Genomic DNA, 18,704 nt, shown 5'->3' with positions numbered 1-18,704 from the left:
TCAACTTGTTGGATTGCATCAAGTTTTCAGGGTGTGAATTCTATTTGGAATAACTATGCATCACTGCACAGTTTCTTCCCACCTTCTTACAAACGAATTGATATAAGGAGAACTATCTTCAAGTTATTACAAATTCTGGCATATATTGCTGCTATGTTACAGGAAGGATGCAAACAGCAGTGTACAAAACCTTTATTATATTATATTCATATAATATATATTATAATAACTGTCTTTCATAGTTAGTGGCAATTCCCCCCCCCCTTGATCTATCTGCAGATGCAACTTTTGCTATTGGTTTTCCAGACTGTTAAATAAAGGTTTCTTTCACCACTGTTTGCATCCTTCCTGTAACATCAGCAGCAATATATATGCCAGAATTTGGGTTTTCGTCCCCTAGAACAGGAAAACCGGCCCGACGAACACACATGGATTACGGTCATGAATACGTCCCAGCCATATGCTGGTCCCGGATAAAATTGGGGCATTGGAGAAAGCAATGGTGAACTACCCAGTAAAAATCTCACCAGGAATACTTTGTGGGCAATGCCTACAAAGTCACCTATGGTCAGAAACGACTAAAAAGGGAAAACCAGGTACGTACTAAACTCCACATCATGCAGCAAAACTTTTCCAAGTAAAAGACATGATTCCATATAAAAAAAAAATTGCTATATCATGGTATCTGCGAATTGCTACTCAGGTACGGAATAAATCTATGCAAACACATCAAACAGCCATCTAGCGAAAATAGAAACATTACACTGTAAAATTATTTCAACAGTGATCTTGAGGCTTCGCATATAACAGCCAATAACCGAACCCTTTATGGCAATGCATAAAATCCTGAGCATAAAAAATCTGAAACACCACTTAATGTTACTAAGGAATTACTTCAACAACAGAGACACATATCACATAACATGACCCACCACAACTCTTAACATCCCTGGATCCTTCAACAACCCATACGGTTCCAGTGAGATCACATCTCATACCTATGCTACTCAACAAAACATGAACTGTGGAAGCTATACCAACACATTAATATTGCACACCTATTTTCACTTCACAAACCACCAGCATTCAATGCCTGCTTTCCACCATAAATAGTGATGCTAATCCCACACTCTTGATAAAAGCTAAACCTAGCTTCAAAGTAGGTGGGATTAGCATGGCTTAATCAAATAATCTCATTAGCCAATCACCATAATGAACTTCCAAGTCACAATATGCTAAACAATAATAAGGATGGTAATTATTGTTATATAAACATTCTGTACATATTTGGAAATGTATTAACATCAGGACATGATGACATCACACTTCATTTGACACATTTGATTAACAGTTTCATAATAAAATTATTACATACAAATAAATTTTAATTATACAAACAATGATTAATATACTTTTCATCTTTAAATACATTTTTCCTTAGGCAAAACTTGTAAAAATGAACATGATACATCATGTGAGATTTTACATCACTCATTACTGTATCAAGTGAAGTAAAATCTTACTGTGTTGAGTGAGATTTTATGTCACTCGACACAGTAACCCATGTGAGGGTTGATTAACTGAAGGTTTGTTTATTTGAAGGTCGAATAATTGATCAATAGTGAAGCATGCTCTGCTGAAAATGCAGAGCTACAAGTTTGACATGACTTCTTGAAGATGCATGTTGAGAGTTGATGAAATAAATCAACACCGTGCAAGAAATGAAAGAGAAGATAATTTAATTTTTTTTTTTTTTTTTTTTTTTAATGATCACAGAATTCATTGTCATGTAATAAAATGTTAACAAAAGCAAAGTTTAGTAATACTTTTAACAAGCTATTTTAGAAAATGATGGCATAAAGTAATAATTAAAATAATCTTGGATTTTATTTAAAAAAAAGTAGCAATGCATTGTATAAAACTGGTCAGGATTCTCTAAACATTAATGCAGAAATGCTGATGAAACTGCTAAACAAATTAATCAATATGCATAAAAAATGTAAGCAATCATAATAAACAACACAAGTTTGTCTGTCATTCCTGCACTCTTAACAATTACTGTAGATTTTAAAATTAAATCAGAAAGCAAGAAGGAACTTAAGAATCCTTGATTCAGTGAAATATGCTTACATATACAAAATCATTTTTTAACTAAACAGCATTATCATGAATCGCAAACAAACCTATTATACAAAACAGAAGAGTTATTTTTAAAAATCCTCCACACAGTAATGTATTTCAGAATATATAAAGATTATACTATGGATTACTGAAGGTCTGCATTTCAAGTAAAATGAAATGCAAGTTATACATGGGGAATTCCCCCCTCAGTCACAAACTTTAGAACTCAAGAAGTAGTCTGCTCTAGGGTGTGAGTTTACAAACATGAGACTTGACTGTAAAAATAGATCAAAATTTTTTGCTGAATCTGAATAACATGACTTGAAAATAGATTAAGATGTTTAGAGAAGCACGATCATTGTTTTGTAAATTATGCATTCAGTACTCTTTAAAATTGTAAAAGGAAATAATTTTAAGATTAAATAAAAGCAAAATGAAAGATAATACATTTTAAAAACGAATTTTTTCAAAAAACACTTAAAAAATGGATTTTGCCATAAATGCATAAAATCATCATCACAGCAGAAAATGCTATGACATTTATTCCACAGTTACAATAAATTTCAAAAGTGGAAATGAGCAAACTAGTTAAAATGACTAGAATATTCTGTATTTAAAAAAAAAAAAAGCACTTAATATACAATTATCACAGATCTTTTCATGCTTATAAGTAAATGCTGTATATAAAACTTTCAAAGACTAGCAGAATCTTCTAAATCAAGAAAAATTACCAAAAAGTAAAATTTCATGAAATAAGGAAAGTGATTCCTCAAGTTCCAGGATTAAATACAGCACAGATACTTTTAAACAATTACAAAAATTAGATGCTATCAGAAGATAACTAGGAGATGTTGCTTATGGTTGCACCATGCGAGCATCAAATAAGTTAGAAACACCTTCATTTCCATCTAGATTGAAGTAGTAATCATGATCATTGAAAACCGGACTAAGTTGCATTGATGACGAAAACACTATAAAGGAGAAAAAAAAAGTTCTGTTTATATATAGTAGTCAAACTGAATAGTGCACAACTTACAGAAAGGCTTATTATGAATGAAGCTTGACAAGTGGCATGTTGTGTAAATAACTTTTATTAACCATGCTATTGTTATGACATTTCATGAATATTTCAGTATGTGGTTCAGCAGTATGAACTGATTGGTATCAAAAGAAGAAACCAAAATAAACTATTTTAAAGAAATTTTATAAGTCCACGTGATCTTTAGACGCCACTAGTCCCAGTGGAATATTCCATATGCATAATTGTTTTCATTAATATTTTCACTCATGTTTTTATTAGTGGGCTCTTTCAACTTGGAGCTAATATTTTCTGAAGCCAAATTCTGTACCTTATAAATTCTAGAGATGTATTCATTAAAAGCTTGAAGAGACCATCAAATTGGTTAATTAGTACTTATGATAATGTCCATGTGCTCAGAACATGGATTAATGCATGAACTCACATTGAGAGAAAATACACCAATAGAAAAAAAGTCATTCTGATTATTGATTGTGGTAATCAAATTAGTATAAGATATAAAAACATGCAAAGGGGGGGGGGGGTTTAAACAGGAAGCGACTCCATCTAATGTATAATAAAATTCTTAAAAAGAATCAAAGTCTGACACCTCAGAATTATTATTCAAGACCTCTGGGAAGCAAGGACTCAATTGAGGAAGGCCATACATCACCCACACTAGCTGTCATACCTTCTCTTAAACACATTAACACTAGATGTACTCCCCACTACAACAGGCAAACTGTTCTACTCACCACTCTGTGAGAGAAATCTAGCTCTCAATTTCTTAACCACATGCAACCTTAACCTCCACATATCCTCTCCCCACTCTCCATATATAAAATTTTATCATCCCACTTTCTCCTGTTTACCAGTGTCTGCAGTCCACTTACTCTGAATCTGTCCTCATATCATTCCCAATATCACCTTTGTATCCTTTCTGCAGCTTCCTTGCTGACACTGAACCTAGGAGACCAAATCTGCACACAGTGGTCCAGGAGCAAAATATCTTCCTTATCCATACATATCAATGTTTGTTTCAGCATTGCAAATATCACTCTGATTTTTGTTTGCAATTTTGCTATATGATCTTTGAGCTTCAACTTCCTATCCAGCATAACTCCAAGATCCCTATCAGTTTTTTTTCCAAGGATGAATTCATCAATATAACATGCCATTAAATCTCATCACACCAAAGTGCATTACTTTACACTTAGTAAAATGACAACCTTGTCATTTTCTCACAGTTCCAGCCTATTTAATGCTGGGTTATTATTAGCCTCCTTGACTGCCTACATTTGCATCATCAAAAACAATTAAACATATCTTATCAGATCTTTCTCGATGTCACTAATGTGTAGAGGGAACAATAGTGATCCAAGGAGAACAAGTATTCCACTGGTTACCTTAAATCCAGCAGATCTGCAACCCTTATATCCACTTTTTTGATATCTGTCCAAAACCACCCACTTATCTAAGTCCCATCTATTCATTGGACATCATCAGATGCTGTATGGTTACTTAGCTGCTTGATGTACTACACCATCTCATTAATAGTCTACCACTTCCTCTTTTTCCAGGAATTTTACCTTTTATTACTGTTTTGAGAAGTCCTCCTTCCATCTCTTCAAAATGTGTCCAAAGTATTTCAATTTTTTTCTGTCAATATCCACAAAGTTCTACTGATCCTTTCTAGCACCCATCCATTTGTCTGCCTTTCAGTATATAATATCCTCAACAGCCTTCTGTTACATCATCTCTAAAGCAGCTATCCTTTTCTTATCTGACTTCTTTAGGTCTATTTCAAGTCTAGCATCCATAAATTGCTGTTGAAAAATAACTGCATCCAAAATCCTCCCGTGGAAATAGATCCATCCTTCCAGATTTTAGACAAGTCTCTGACTATTGTTTTAGCCATTCCAAATTATCTTCTGAACAGCAATTCTTCACATTAATAATGGATCCCAGGTACATGAACTTGCAGACTTCAATTCTTTCTCCACTAAGATACACTTGTTTCTCAGTAACCTCCCTGTCTGTATTTCCTTTGAGAGCCAAAATCTTTGTCTTGCTAAGATTGAGCTGAAGTCTTACTGATCTCATTAACTTTGTCAAGGATTTGTTCTAGTTCTTCCTTGTCATTACAAAAGAGTACTTATCATTACATCAGCATATCTCAGATTACTGATCAAGCTACCACCTATCCTAATTTCTGTGTTAAGCTCATCCAATGCTATACACGACGTCCTGAGCATAGATACTAAACAGGTGAGGAGAAAGTAGGCATTCTTACCTAATTCCCTTTCCAACCTGAAGCCAATCAGTTAATCCACCACCTGTTCTTCGAATAATGTTACTATATTCCTGTTGAAATGCTTGTGAAAGTAGATATAGTGTATCATCAAGAGTAATATTTGTGAAGAGAGACTCTACATCAAAGCTAACCACCATTATATCAAGTGGGTTGTAGGGAAACATTTTTCACTTTATCTAGAAAACTGGAAGATTTTTTTATGAATGAGTGGGAGTCACCAATCTCAGCTTTGATATAGAATCTCTGTTCACAAATATTCCTCTTGAAGATACACTACATCTACTTTCAGAAGCATTTCGAAAGGAGATAGTGAAACTATTTGACTTTGATATGCATGCTGGATATTTTATGTCAAAATAAATTTTACAGCCAAGTTGAAAGAACCGCAATGGGAAGTCCACTCTCCCCAGCACTTACTAAATTTTCTTTAGAACATTTAGAAGACATCCTTTTTCTCATCCATACACCCTCAGTCTTCATTTTGGTTTTGTTATATACACAATGTTTTTGCTATCTAGCCTAATAAAGAAATTACCGACATTACATTACCTTTTTTTTTTTTTTTTTTTTTTAATCTACTGGGTAATATAAACCATGAATTAAATTTACTATGGAAATGGAAAAATACAATAAATTGTCCTTTTTAGATATCTCACTCCTCAACTCGCCATCAAGTGAATTAATTACTTTGTTTATTGAAAGCATACGTTCAATGAATGCTACATTCAACATAAATCATTTCATCATCTATCACAGAAGACTGGAATTATAAAAACGTTATTGCAATGTGCTCATGCTATTTGTTCTAAACTTCAACTACCTGCAGCAGGAACTTTTAAACATCAAACAATATATGAAACTCAATGGCTTCTCAGAAAGAACCAAACAACAGCTTTTTACTTCCTATAATCCTAGCTCAAATAACAAGAAACAGTACATGGAGTTCTAATCCATTACATTTCTGGCATCTCAAAATTAATTTCCAGATTTCTTAAGAAATACAATTTAGTAGCTAATTTCTTCCTATCAAATTATCAGTATGGTTTCCATTTTCAAAAATAAACATATCTCCTCTAGTCTCCCCAAGTTCCTTTTGGTTGTCATTGTTCAATACTTTGGACAAACTGGATGCTCTACAGAATGAGATTACAACACTAATCTTATAATAGTAACAGTAAATCTAAAAAATCTGGCTTTGCACAGCATCCTATGGTCTGAAACACACTTACTTCATCAATGTCAGCATAAATTTGAACACTTGTTTAAATGCTGAGGCCTCACTTCAACTTAACTTGGAACGACTGCACAATACATAGGACTCGAGAGTCACCCATGTGTTTCATTTAATTATTATTATTCGTGACACCTCCAAGGAGTCCGATGACTCATCGCGGGAGGACACCTACAACTGTCTCAACCACTACACCGAACCTCTACTACGAATCATCTCCATCAAAACCATCTACCGCCCACCTCCACGACTACCACAACTAGTATTTTTTGTCTGTAAATTGCGTGTGTTCTGAAGGGCTGATTTGTCTGTATGCGGGATGAAAAACCCTGCTACCACCGTATGAGATCGGCTAACTCACCTTCGATTGAAATCGTCCAGATAAAGATTCCTCCTGTCGCGACGAGAATCGAACTTAGGCCTATTCCAATCGAAGGGCGCAATGTACCGTTGTTCTTCCAATTGCGCTACGGAGGCGCTTAATATTGTGCTGTCTTTGTGTGTTAGAAGTTATTTGTAATCCCTAAAGATGTCTCAGTAACAGACAAAATATTGAAACCATTAAAATTAGTTTTTAATCCTTTCCTAATGCTGTAAATATTCCATTAAATCTTCAACATGATGACCATTGTTTGCATTCTACTTTGTAATTAACTATTGTCACCAATGATGATCTATAATATTCAAGCTGAAATATATGGTCTTAAATAAATAGTATTAGTTATTCCTTGTGTAATGTTAATTTAAAGAAACCTCCGATGGCACGGCACAAATATCTCTTAAACAACAATTAGCTTTATAAAGAAAATCAGGACTCATCTGTAAGCATACTACACAGTGAAAGCAGATAATCAGAGATAATGGTCACTGCAGCCCATGATCTTCCTCTGATGCCCAAGCTTGCAAGCAAGTATACCAGTAGGTTTTATTAAAATGCCTTTCACGTGTTCAATGAAATGAATCATGTTTTTTGTTTATAAAAATTTGTCTTGCCAAAGTGAGGCCTTAGCAAGTTCACTTGATGCCTGGATAACAAGGAGGTTGGGGAATACCTGACATCTACTATTCATCTAGTGGTGTATCCTGCTTGTGTATTTTTGGCATAACAAATTCTTGGAACTGTGGAGAGGGGGGGGGGTTGACATGAGTCATTTTTTGGTGGCTTCAGGCCAGTTCAGTAGGTCTTTGAACATATTATTGTTCTTGCTGTGAGAATGACTTGGTCATAGTCAAGTTCAGTATAGGTTCTTTCACCATTAAGCAGATTTTTTTTTTTTTTTTTTTTGTATTCTTTGGTGTTCATGATCATTGTTGTATTGCCTTTGGTGCCTGCTTTCAGAACAAATGTTTTCACCATGTTTAATATTTCTTAGAGCTAACTGCTCCATTGTTGTAGAGTTTTTACTGGCAGCTTTGATTGAAGAGGTATGGAAGGTGTTTGCATACGAAGAAAATCAGCTATGTCTTTTTGAACTCACTCTTTGAAGTCATTTCTTGACATTAGCCATATCCGACATAGGAATCCTCTCTGATGATAATGTGAAATTTAAACCTCCTGACACAATATTGAGTTCAGACTGATAGTGTGTATGAGAATTATTATTAAAAATACTCTAGATTAGAGACAGATAGTTTTTAATTTATAATATAACCAAGTGAAAAACTTTCAACAACTATCTGTCTGATCCAGAGTATTTTTAATAAGGTATGACGCCTTTTGGCAACTGGTGTATGGAAATATGACTTCTCCATTACTTCCACCTTAGTATCGCCACTTCTGGGTCTGGCCCCCCACTGATGAGATCTCAATTAAGGTCGAAACTGGTCTGGGTAGTGACCCTTCCATTAATACATAGCATTATAGGAAGGGTCACTACCAAAACACATCTCCTTGCATGTCTGCAAGGAGATGTGTTTTGCATTATGGGATACTGAGGCAAGTGATGAGAAGTTATACCACCTTTGCCACGAGTTGCCCCAGTCCTGAAAGATACTTCAGGTGCAAACTTTGTTTGCTTACACTTGGATAATGGATTAAACCAAGTATATAATTTCATGGTATCTTTAACTTTAGTACCAATTGTTCTGTTGGTAAAAATACCAGCAGCACAATTGCATTATGAAGATATAATTAGCTGTGTACTAAGTTACAACTCTACTGAAAAGAATTCAGTAAGAAATAGATAACAGAATTAACGACTGGAAGTGCATAACTAAAAGCTTGCTTTATTTTATATTTTTATTTATTGTACAAATTAAATGTAACTGGACCATTTTGGATAGCAGGATTATTAGAAATCTGGAAAATTTGGTAATAAACAATTCAGCAAACTTCATAATTTAAAGTGGATATCCTTGCCTACTTCCTTTAGGGAATAAAAAATAAAATAACAAAATTTACATTTTACAAATTTCATTTTATTTCAAAATAGTCATTTTTAACAGAAAATACAGCTAGCACTAAACTGACTATTCTGTCTTAACAAATTAGAAATTGTATCTAACTGAATGTAATGTTTCACTGTCTTAAATTTATTATATTGCAGAAAAAGACAGGTACATAAAATGTTTTCTTCAGTACATGAAAATATAGCAGGAAAGTGCCCAATCTGCACACACCACTTTAAAAACAAACAAACACCGAACTAACAACTCTTATCTATTCTCCACACAGACAAACTCCATGCTGCTGCATATATTGTGGTGTGTAAAGTTGCAACATAGCCATCATACACAAACAGGAATAACTGTTAATGAGTGCTTTGAAAAACCTAAGAAATACCTATGGTACCATCATCACTGTAGAAGATTAGGACTGGTGCACATGAACACCTTTTACATAGGATTAAATGAAAGGAAACCATAGCATTATATACACAAAGTCATTACAAGTCAAAAAAGATAATCTGGAAGAAGCATCAACAGTGAAGCCCCTCTCTAAGCCTGAATCAAGCATGGCTGCATTAATTGACCAAAAATCATGGAGACAGTCATTTTACAAACACCTTCAGCCAACAGCTGTAGAGGGTACCAGCCATAACTGGATAGTTCTTTTGTTCATTACCATTATGAACTGCTTCCAACATTTTGATTGTTAGAGCTTTCTGTTTCATAATTTAATGACTGCTTGGTGGGAGTGAAATAGATGTGCAACCTTATTAAGCAAGAGATCTAAAAGAAGATTATGCATAAAGATTATCATGAGAATAAGAGTAATAGTTATGAAATTCATAAAGTGCAGGCCAGAAAAGTAACGAGTATTGTGCAGAAAGGCTAAAGGCAACCTAAAAGAATTTTATCGTTATGATTATGCTGCAAGTAAAAGAAAGAATCAATGTGGAAGAATAACATTACTGAATGCAGAAGGTAATACTCTAGTGTCAGAAGCTAATGCGATTGGTCAATTAATGAGTGCTCACATTGCTAAGATATATCAACCAGGCGTATGTAACATGATGCACAGTCTACTTATACATTGGATGAACAGTTAAAAATGAGAATGAAGAGATATTGTATAATCTGGATAAGAATTTAGTAACAGGGAACAGATGGAATATCAGTGTATGCTAAAAGCATGTTCAGCCGAATTGGAAAGGCCTTTATGTTTGTACAACCTGAGTCTCAGCTCAGGAAAGATACCACAGGAATGGAAAGCATATATTGATAGTTCCATTGTACAAGGATGGTGAAAAAAGAAGTTGGTAAGAACTTGCATACAGAAATGGGTAGACAGACAAGTTATACTCTTCAAAGAACAGCATGGATTTCCTAAAGTTATGTTTTTGCAATTTCCTCATATTTCATAACAATGTTATAGCTGAGTTGGATAAAGGAAATGGATACATTATGATACTGTCGGATTTGCTAACGCATTTGATAGGATACCACATGAAAGGCTATTGCATAAACTGGAGAATATGGGCTTGGAGTATAAACTCTTGACTTGGATAAATGGATGGTTGACAGGCAGATATCAAAAAGTGGTATACAGTGAGTGTGAATCTGCCAGATTTTAGGTGACCAGTGGTGTACCCAGAGTTCAGTCATTGGGCCACAGTCGTTCAATCTATACATTAATGATACTGGGAAGGATATGACGTGCAATTGTTTTGCTGATGATGCAAAGATAGGCAGGGCAATCAGGGATGCTACCGATTACAAAATGATTTGAATAGATTAGTAATTTGGGCAAATGAAAATGGCTATCAGTTTAATGTTATTAAATATAGAGTTTACTAATCACTTTGATAAGATTAGATTTCCAATGGCATATTACATTAGCGAGGTTATGCTACAATTATTATTATTCAGGCCTCCACGCCCCCCCCCCCAAGAAATACAAAGACTCATTGACAAGAAACTGATGAAGGTAGGTATCTTAACATAATGGTGGATAGGAATTTGAAGTTCACAGGTCACACAGCAAAAATCGCAAATACAATCCAGAGGATAATTGCGATATTGAAGCAAACCTTAACATGTAAGGATAAGGAAGTCATTGTTTCTTTACAAGGATGGACTACTTACTGTGTGCAGATTTGGTCTTCTGTGTTCCAAGGGGATAAAGAAGCTGTGGAAAGGGTGCAAAGAAAGTTACAAAGATTATATTGGTATTATGGAATTCAGATTATGAGGACAGATTACCATTAAAATGTGATAAAAATTCCATAAGCATCCACTGCCCCTATGTAATCTCAGAGAGTTCGAAGTTCCACAAAATGCAAACAGGCTAAGATTCCTACCAATAGAAAGCGACACAGAAAATCCTGATGCAAATATAAAGCCAAATGACAGATTCCACTTTACCCATGAGTTCTGAAGATGACACTTAGTCGAAATGGCTTATACCCTGTACTCCCATTTTTTATCTGTTTAATCTTTCCTCTTTTTAAATTTTGTAGTTCATCTTTTATGAGACGATTATGAAATCACTATGTATATTTTGGTTCTGTTTGCATATTTTAATTTCTGCATTTTTAGCTTCCATACATATTTATCCCCATTTTGACCACACCCCCTTTTTTTAAAAAAAAAAATTGTTCTAATGTATTTATTCAAATAATAGTTCTAAATGGTTTTAAAGTTCAGATTTTTATATATATATAAATTTTTGTCAATATATTTCTGATGCCTTTCCGTAAAAAGTTAATTTTGAAGCCTTCTGGCTCTTTATTTTAGTAAATACTTTTACGCACCGACCGAGAGTTTGCTTACAAAAAATACACCTCTCCAATGTTCAAGTTCCTTAGTACTGAGAGTTTTTGCTCTCTTAAGATTTCTGCCTGGTCTCTGACGAAAACCAACCAGTTTGAAACAGCTGTCAGGCCAAGTGAAACCTTATAAAAATGGACCAACGGGAAGCGAATATATGGACACTGTCATCGCAGACATTTTTCTTACAAGATCCGGCTAGGGCAACTCATAAATACTGGCGAGTGTATTCCCGTGAACTCTCTGCTCAAATTTCATATGAACTTTTATAGTTTCTGTATTCGGCTTTGAAATAATGCTGGATTTAATATTCACTTGATTTTTATAAATTCTGCATTGCCAAAGTGAAGCCTTTTGGCTCTTTATTTTAGTTAATCTTGAGGAGTCTACAAAGGTATGTCAAAAAAAAAAAATAAATAAATAAATAAAATAAAATAAATAATAATAATATATATATATACACATACACACACACAGTCGGGTCTCTTTTTATGCGGTAGATACGTTCCACAGAAAACTGCATATGCATACATGGACGTCCCAGATGAGTCTTTGACTCCATGAGGTCTTGGGAAATAATAATAATAATAATAACTGCATATAAAAAATTGCACAAAAAACAGGCCCAACTTAAGTTGAAAAATTAGGGATATGTGCCATAATTTTCTAAAACGCATAAAAAAGTTTATGAAAATTCAGGAAAATAAGAATGTCTAAGTTTGTTTTAAAGCTTTATTCATTTAATTTCATTGAAAAGTAACAATGTTTTTTCTTTTTACATTTTGTCATCAGAATTATCATCGCTATTAGACAATACTCGGCAACGTTTGCAAACTGGTGCAAAATCACTTTCATCACCTGAAGAAATAATCAGCGCATCAGATCTGTATGGTAAAGGCAATGGTTCTTCACAAACAGATTTAGCTTCACCTTCATTCTGTGCTGATTTCTTTTCTTCTGACAATGTAATCAGTGATTAAACTTTGTGATGATGATTTCACTAATTTTTTATACAGCTCTTCAGCTCACATTGGAATTTAAAGGCTTGTTCAGAATTTGTGTCATTAACAAGAAAATGATCGATATCCAATAATATCATCATCACTTAAGGCATTATCCCCAAGCAATTCATCAACATCGTTCTGGCTAAATGTATTAAAACCTTCTCCACCAATTTCATGTGCCAAAGCAATGATTTCAGCTGGTAATGTAATGTAGATGTTGGCATGGTTGGACTGTTTGCAACACATCCAGGTCAAGCTGCTTTCCAGCAGGCATTTAAAGTTTGTGGTCTTATATCAGCGATAGCAGATGCAACATGATTTAAGCAGTCCAAAATAGAAAATTTTTCCCAAACGTCAGTTACTGTTAATGATTCATTTTCTAGTTTATCCAATATAAATAGAAAAGTGTGCTTACCGTAATATTTTTTAAAAGTAGCAATTATGCCTTGATCTAATGGCTGAATAATACTTGTTGTATTGAGTGGAAAAAATACTACCTGCACATTCTAAATGCGGATGACTTGGTGCATTGGCAACAATTAATAAAACTTTAAAATCGAGAGCTTTTTGCTTCATATGTTTCCACTTCTGGTACAAAGCAATTATTGAACCATTCAGTAAATACAGCAGTTGTTACCCAGGCCTTTGTATTAGCCATCTAATGTACAAAATTTTTGCGAAACACTCATCACCAGAGGTCCCACCTTGCATTCCAGGCCACCTACAACTGTCCTTAGAGGGTGCTCCACCTAGATAGGACTTCAGTGTCACCCACGTGGTTGGGCTTAGTATTGTATAATATTTGTGTTCATGTTACATTAGTTGTTTTTGTAATCCCCGAAGATCTCCTAGTGACTAGGATGAAATATAGGAAGTATTAAACCTATGTTAATCCTTTCTGAGTTTTGTAAACATTCCATTAAGCCTCCAACATGATGTCCTCACAGCACTTAAGCCTCTACACACGAAGGTGAATAAGTTTTCTGGGAGAAGTTCTCCTGGAATTTGTCATTTTAGTTTTTTAAGCATTTTTCATGAATAAATATGTTATAGTGGAAATATTAATTAACACAGCATTTCTGTGTTAATTAATATTAACACAGAAAAGTAACCAAGCAGTGTATTTTTAAACGTGGAAGTATTCATGAATTATCGTTAATTTTCACACATTGAAACCTTGCCTGAAAAATTGCCTGCAAATCTATTACAACAATGTGCGGCGTATTCTCTGTTCTCAAAACTGAACAAAATAACATGTGTTGCAAACTAGTGACCAATCAGCAAGGAAGTATAAAGAAAATTTTTCCACTGAAATTCAAGATCAAGGTAATCTGTATCCGGTTCTCAGATCTAGTAATACTGAATACTTTCTTCACAAGTTCGTATTGTAGGGTGAAAGGGCTTGTTTCGAAACCATAGTGCAGTGATTTTTTAAAAGTAATAGGCCTACAGATTTAAATTTTAATATGAATAAGAGATAAGGGACTTTGTTTAATTTTGGTGTTAAGAAATCTCTTATTGAAGGTGTTTGTGATGCAACAGATAGTGATTCAGTCACCTCCAGCCTACAAAGCAATCTCCAAGATGTACAAAAGGAGGGGAAAACTATCAGCACATAGGAGAAAAAGTTAGCATTTACTCGTAAGTACTTATAATATTATAAATTTTTGGTGATCAGAATGGGATATGTCAATGAAAATCAGCACAAATTAATTTAATGATGCTTATGGTTAATCGATGTTTAATTAATTATTAATTAATAAAAAGCAGCTAATTAACAATTATTAATTAATACATTACAAAGTAACCAAGGTGTTCCATGAAAATTTCAGGATTTTTGAAGTTTTCCGTTGTAGGAAAAGTTTGGGAAACACTGGATTACCCTATTATCGGAAAGGATTCTCCTTCTGTTGACATGCGCAGACATTTCGACAATGAAGTGTCGAAAGGTCTCGTATCTGTAGGCGTACCATACTTAAGTTTTGAAGTTATGCGGTGCATAACTTCAAATTCGCATAAAAAGAGACCCGAGTGTGTGTATATATATATATATATTCCTTTTATATTACTTTCCTTTAAGTTATGTTTTTAAAATACAAGTCATCAATGTTTTAATTTAACTAGATAAAAAATGCCAATGTTGTAATACTCCTTAAGAAAATAGTCAAAATAGCCATACGTATCAATATCAATTTTAGAGGAGTGATATGGAAATTTTCCAGAAATATTTATAAATTTTATGTTTTGTTAATTGCCATAACAACGTGCACAGAACAATGAGCGAGCCCAATTGACAGTTCTTATGATACTACATTTTTTTTTTATGCCAATAGTGAGAAATAAGGAGATAGTTATTTTTAGTTAGAGAGGATTTCGGATGGACTAGAAAGTGTACAAGATTGGTTGAAACATAATTTAAAAGTAATCCTGAGTTGTGCAATCGAGGTGCTTGGTGAGACATCTGGAAAGATTAGAGAGCAGGAGGAGGGTTGGTGGTGGAATAATGATGTACAAGTGGCAGTGACAGCTAAGAGGAAGGCAAAGCAGAAGTGGGATGAGTCAAGAGTGGAAGAGGACAGAGAGGTGTATAAAGAGGGAAAGCAAGAAGCCAAGAGAGTTGTGGCACAGGCGAAGGCCATGGCATATCAAGATCTGTATGATCAATTAGAAACAAAGGAAGGACAGAGAAAAATTTACCAAACTAGCGAAATGTAGAAATAAAGCAGCAAAGAACATCTTACATGTGAGGCAGATCAAAGATGCTGAAGGAAGAGTATTATGGAGGGATGTGGACATAAGAAACAGATGGAGAATATACTTTGAGGGACTTTTGAATGAGGAAAATGCAAGGACTCACAGAGAAGATGGGCAGCCTTCTGAGGGGATGGTGCAGAACATTAGTAGAGTGGAAGTGACGGAGGCCATGAAGAGGATGAGGAATGGAAAATCGGTGGGCCCCGACAGGATTCCAGTGGAGGCATGGAAGGCACTGGGGGAAGAGGGAATTGACCTGCTATAGGACCTGTTCGTGAAAGTTTGCCAACAGGAAAATATACCCGAGGAATGGAGGGAGAGTACTCTTGTCCCCACCTACAAGGGTAAAGGGGATGCACAAGACTCTAAAAATTACAGAGGAATAAAGTTGATGTCCCACACAATGAAAATCCTAGAAAGGGTTCTTGATGGTAAACTGAGGAAGGAGGTGGAGATTGCAAAGGAATAATTTGGCTTCATGCCTGGTAGATCAACAACAGATGCTATCTTTGGGTTACGGCAGATGATGGAAAAGTTTCGAGAGAAATAACAGGAGCTACATCTGGCATTTATTGATCTGGAGAAAGCATACGATAGAGTGCCAAGGCAAGAAGTCTGGAGGTGTCTGAGGGAGAAGAAGGTGCCGGAGAAATATGTCAGGTTGGTGCGGGAGATGTACAGAAATGTGAAGACAAGTGTTCGGACCTGTCTGGGACAGGCAGAAAGTTTTCAAGTAACAGTAGGCTTGCATCAAGACCGTTTCTGTTTAACATTGTGATGGAGGTGGTGACGGAGGAGGTGAGAGAAGATGCGCCTTGGACAATGTTGTATGCAGATGACATCTTGCTGTGTGCAGATTCAAGAGAAGAAGAGGGAACTAAACTGGAAAGATGGAGAAAAGTACTGGAAGAGAGAGGTATGAGACTTAGCAGAAGTAAGACAGAGTATGTGTTGCACTGTGGGCGGCGGCCAGGAGACAGATCTGGAGCTGGAAGGAAATGTCATCAGGAAGGTGAGGGACTTTAGATACTTAGGTTCAACAGTGGAAGAAGATGGAGGAGCTGAGAAGGAAGTGGGATGCAGGATACAAGAGGGTTGGAGGAACTGGAGGGAGATGGCTGGAGTGTTATGCAATAAGAGGGTGCCGATCAATCTGAAAGGCAAAATCTATAGGACAGTAGTGAGGCAAGCTATGACGTATGCTATAGAAATTGTGGCCCTGAGGAAAAATAACATCAGCAGGATGGAAGTAGCAGAGATGAGAATCTCTTCTTTGGCCGCTCACGAACTTAGGAGCGAAGATAAAGGAAGCAAGGTTGAGATGGTTTGGTCATGTGATGAGGAGAGGACGAATATATGGGAAGAAGGGTCATGCAGATGGATGTGCGAGGAAGCGTCATTGGCAGCCAAAGAAGAGGACTTGAGGATGAAGAACTTGGATGTGGTGACAGCCCAAGACAGGAGGATGTGGAGGAGACTCATCATCAACAGTGACCCCACTTAAGTGGGAGAAGCTGCAGAAGAAGAAGAAGGAGAGTTATTTTCAGCTTTAAGTGTTAAAACTGTATCTTATGGTGAATGGCATTGAATTTGTTTACAAATTCTTGTGTAGCTCCATTAACTATCCCTGTCATACTACAAAAATGTCATCCACAAATCTGTATCACAATGAAGGCTGCACAGGTAATGTTGCTCAAAATATTTCATGAAATTAGCTGAAATGAAAGTAATAGGACTTCAATTAAAGCATACATTCAACTCGTTTGCTTAGTTTAATCTGAAATAACCAGAGTTAATCACAAAAGTCTAATAATAATACTGAGTGGGTTGGTAATCTTTTACAATGCCATTGGATGAAAGATGAGGTTAAGAAATTTTGTTTTTATAATTCCTGTATTTCACAATTTTTCCTCCTAGAGGAATTAAAAAACTAATCAAATGTGAAGTCAGCATTTCAAATATATATATATATATATATAAAATGATGGAGTAAAGCAAAGCAATTATCAGTACATAAAAAATTTAAGTATCAAGTAATGCATTCTGAGATTCTTCAAGAAAAAGATGGTCACATAGTTAACCTCTTCTTGAGTGGCTTAATATGGACCAGGCTACATTTATGGCCTGATGAAAGTGCCACTTTATAAAGTCATTAGGCAGAAAAGTATATATGCTTTATTTCTTGTTGTATCAAATTACATATGACAGAAAAAGCCAATGGACACGAATCCTTATAGTGCTATAGTTGTTGCATGCTATGTATCTGCTACGTTCCTCTTGATCAAGGATAACATATCCGAAAGATGATGAATAACAAGGATATGAAAGAATGAAAAGAGGGAGAAGATAAAGCTATGTATGAATATAAACAAAGCTCTATACAGGTGTAGTGAATCTCATGTTACACATATTGTCACAAATGGTGATTCCTAAGTAAATAGCTAACTGTTATCCGCTCCTAGCATTGAGTTAACTTAATCTTGGACTGTGGGATTCATTTTTCTATGGGTGCTTTGATCCCTTCCCCCTGACATATATGAAATCAATAGGTACAATACTATGCTGAAAGTTAATTTCTTTCAGCATAGTATTGTACCATGATGAGAAGTGACTGTAATAATAAATTCCAAGATATTTTTGACATACACATCAGATTTATCTATAAATATGGACAGCAATATGAATAAAAATTATCAAAGTTCAAAAGAGAGTCTACTGAATCAGATTATACAAGAATCTCATTATAGCAAATTTGTAAAGACCACAGCACTAGTTTGTTATAGTGAAATACAGTTAATTCTTACTATAGCAAACACCACTATAACAAATTAACAGAGAAAGTCCTAACCAAAGCCCAGTGGGTACACTATTGTGCTAGTAGAAATCTGATACCCTCAAACCATCCATTATAACAAACTATTCATGTGGTGCCCAGGAGTGTTATAATGAATTTTCTTCAGAACAGCATCATTCCAGTGGATTACTGTGTTATATAAGTTACTGTTTTTAATGCATGTTATGTTTTATGATTTCAGAACTGTGGCTGTTGTT

General features: G+C 35.1%; 1 protein-coding gene across 3 annotated transcripts in view; it reads right to left on the bottom strand.

The window, feature by feature from the left end:
- Positions 1–1,850: 1,850 nt before the first annotated feature.
- LOC150110247 (transcription factor E2F5-like) overlaps positions 1,851–18,704 on the bottom strand; it is a 152,762-nt gene continuing 135,908 nt past the window's right edge. For 2 of the 3 annotated variants that reach the window (XM_090392363.1, XM_090392372.1), the window contains one exon: positions 1,851–3,092. In XM_090392363.1, the coding sequence (XP_090248489.1) occupies positions 2,977–3,092 (116 nt within the window). In that variant the 3' untranslated portion in view covers positions 1,851–2,976. Of the gene's footprint in view, positions 3,093–8,894; positions 9,051–18,704 lie in introns of those variants that run through there. The other variant, XM_090392382.1, reaches the window with a different exon arrangement.

This window comes from Typopeltis vanoorti, chromosome 1 (assembly GCF_054136105.1).
Source record: "Typopeltis vanoorti isolate ZY-2024b chromosome 1, IOZ_Tvanoo_1.0, whole genome shotgun sequence".
Lineage (NCBI taxonomy): Eukaryota > Metazoa > Arthropoda > Arachnida > Uropygi > Thelyphonidae > Typopeltis > Typopeltis vanoorti.
The sequence above is the reverse complement of the archived record's forward strand: the minus strand, read 5'-3'. Positions and strand labels throughout refer to the sequence as shown.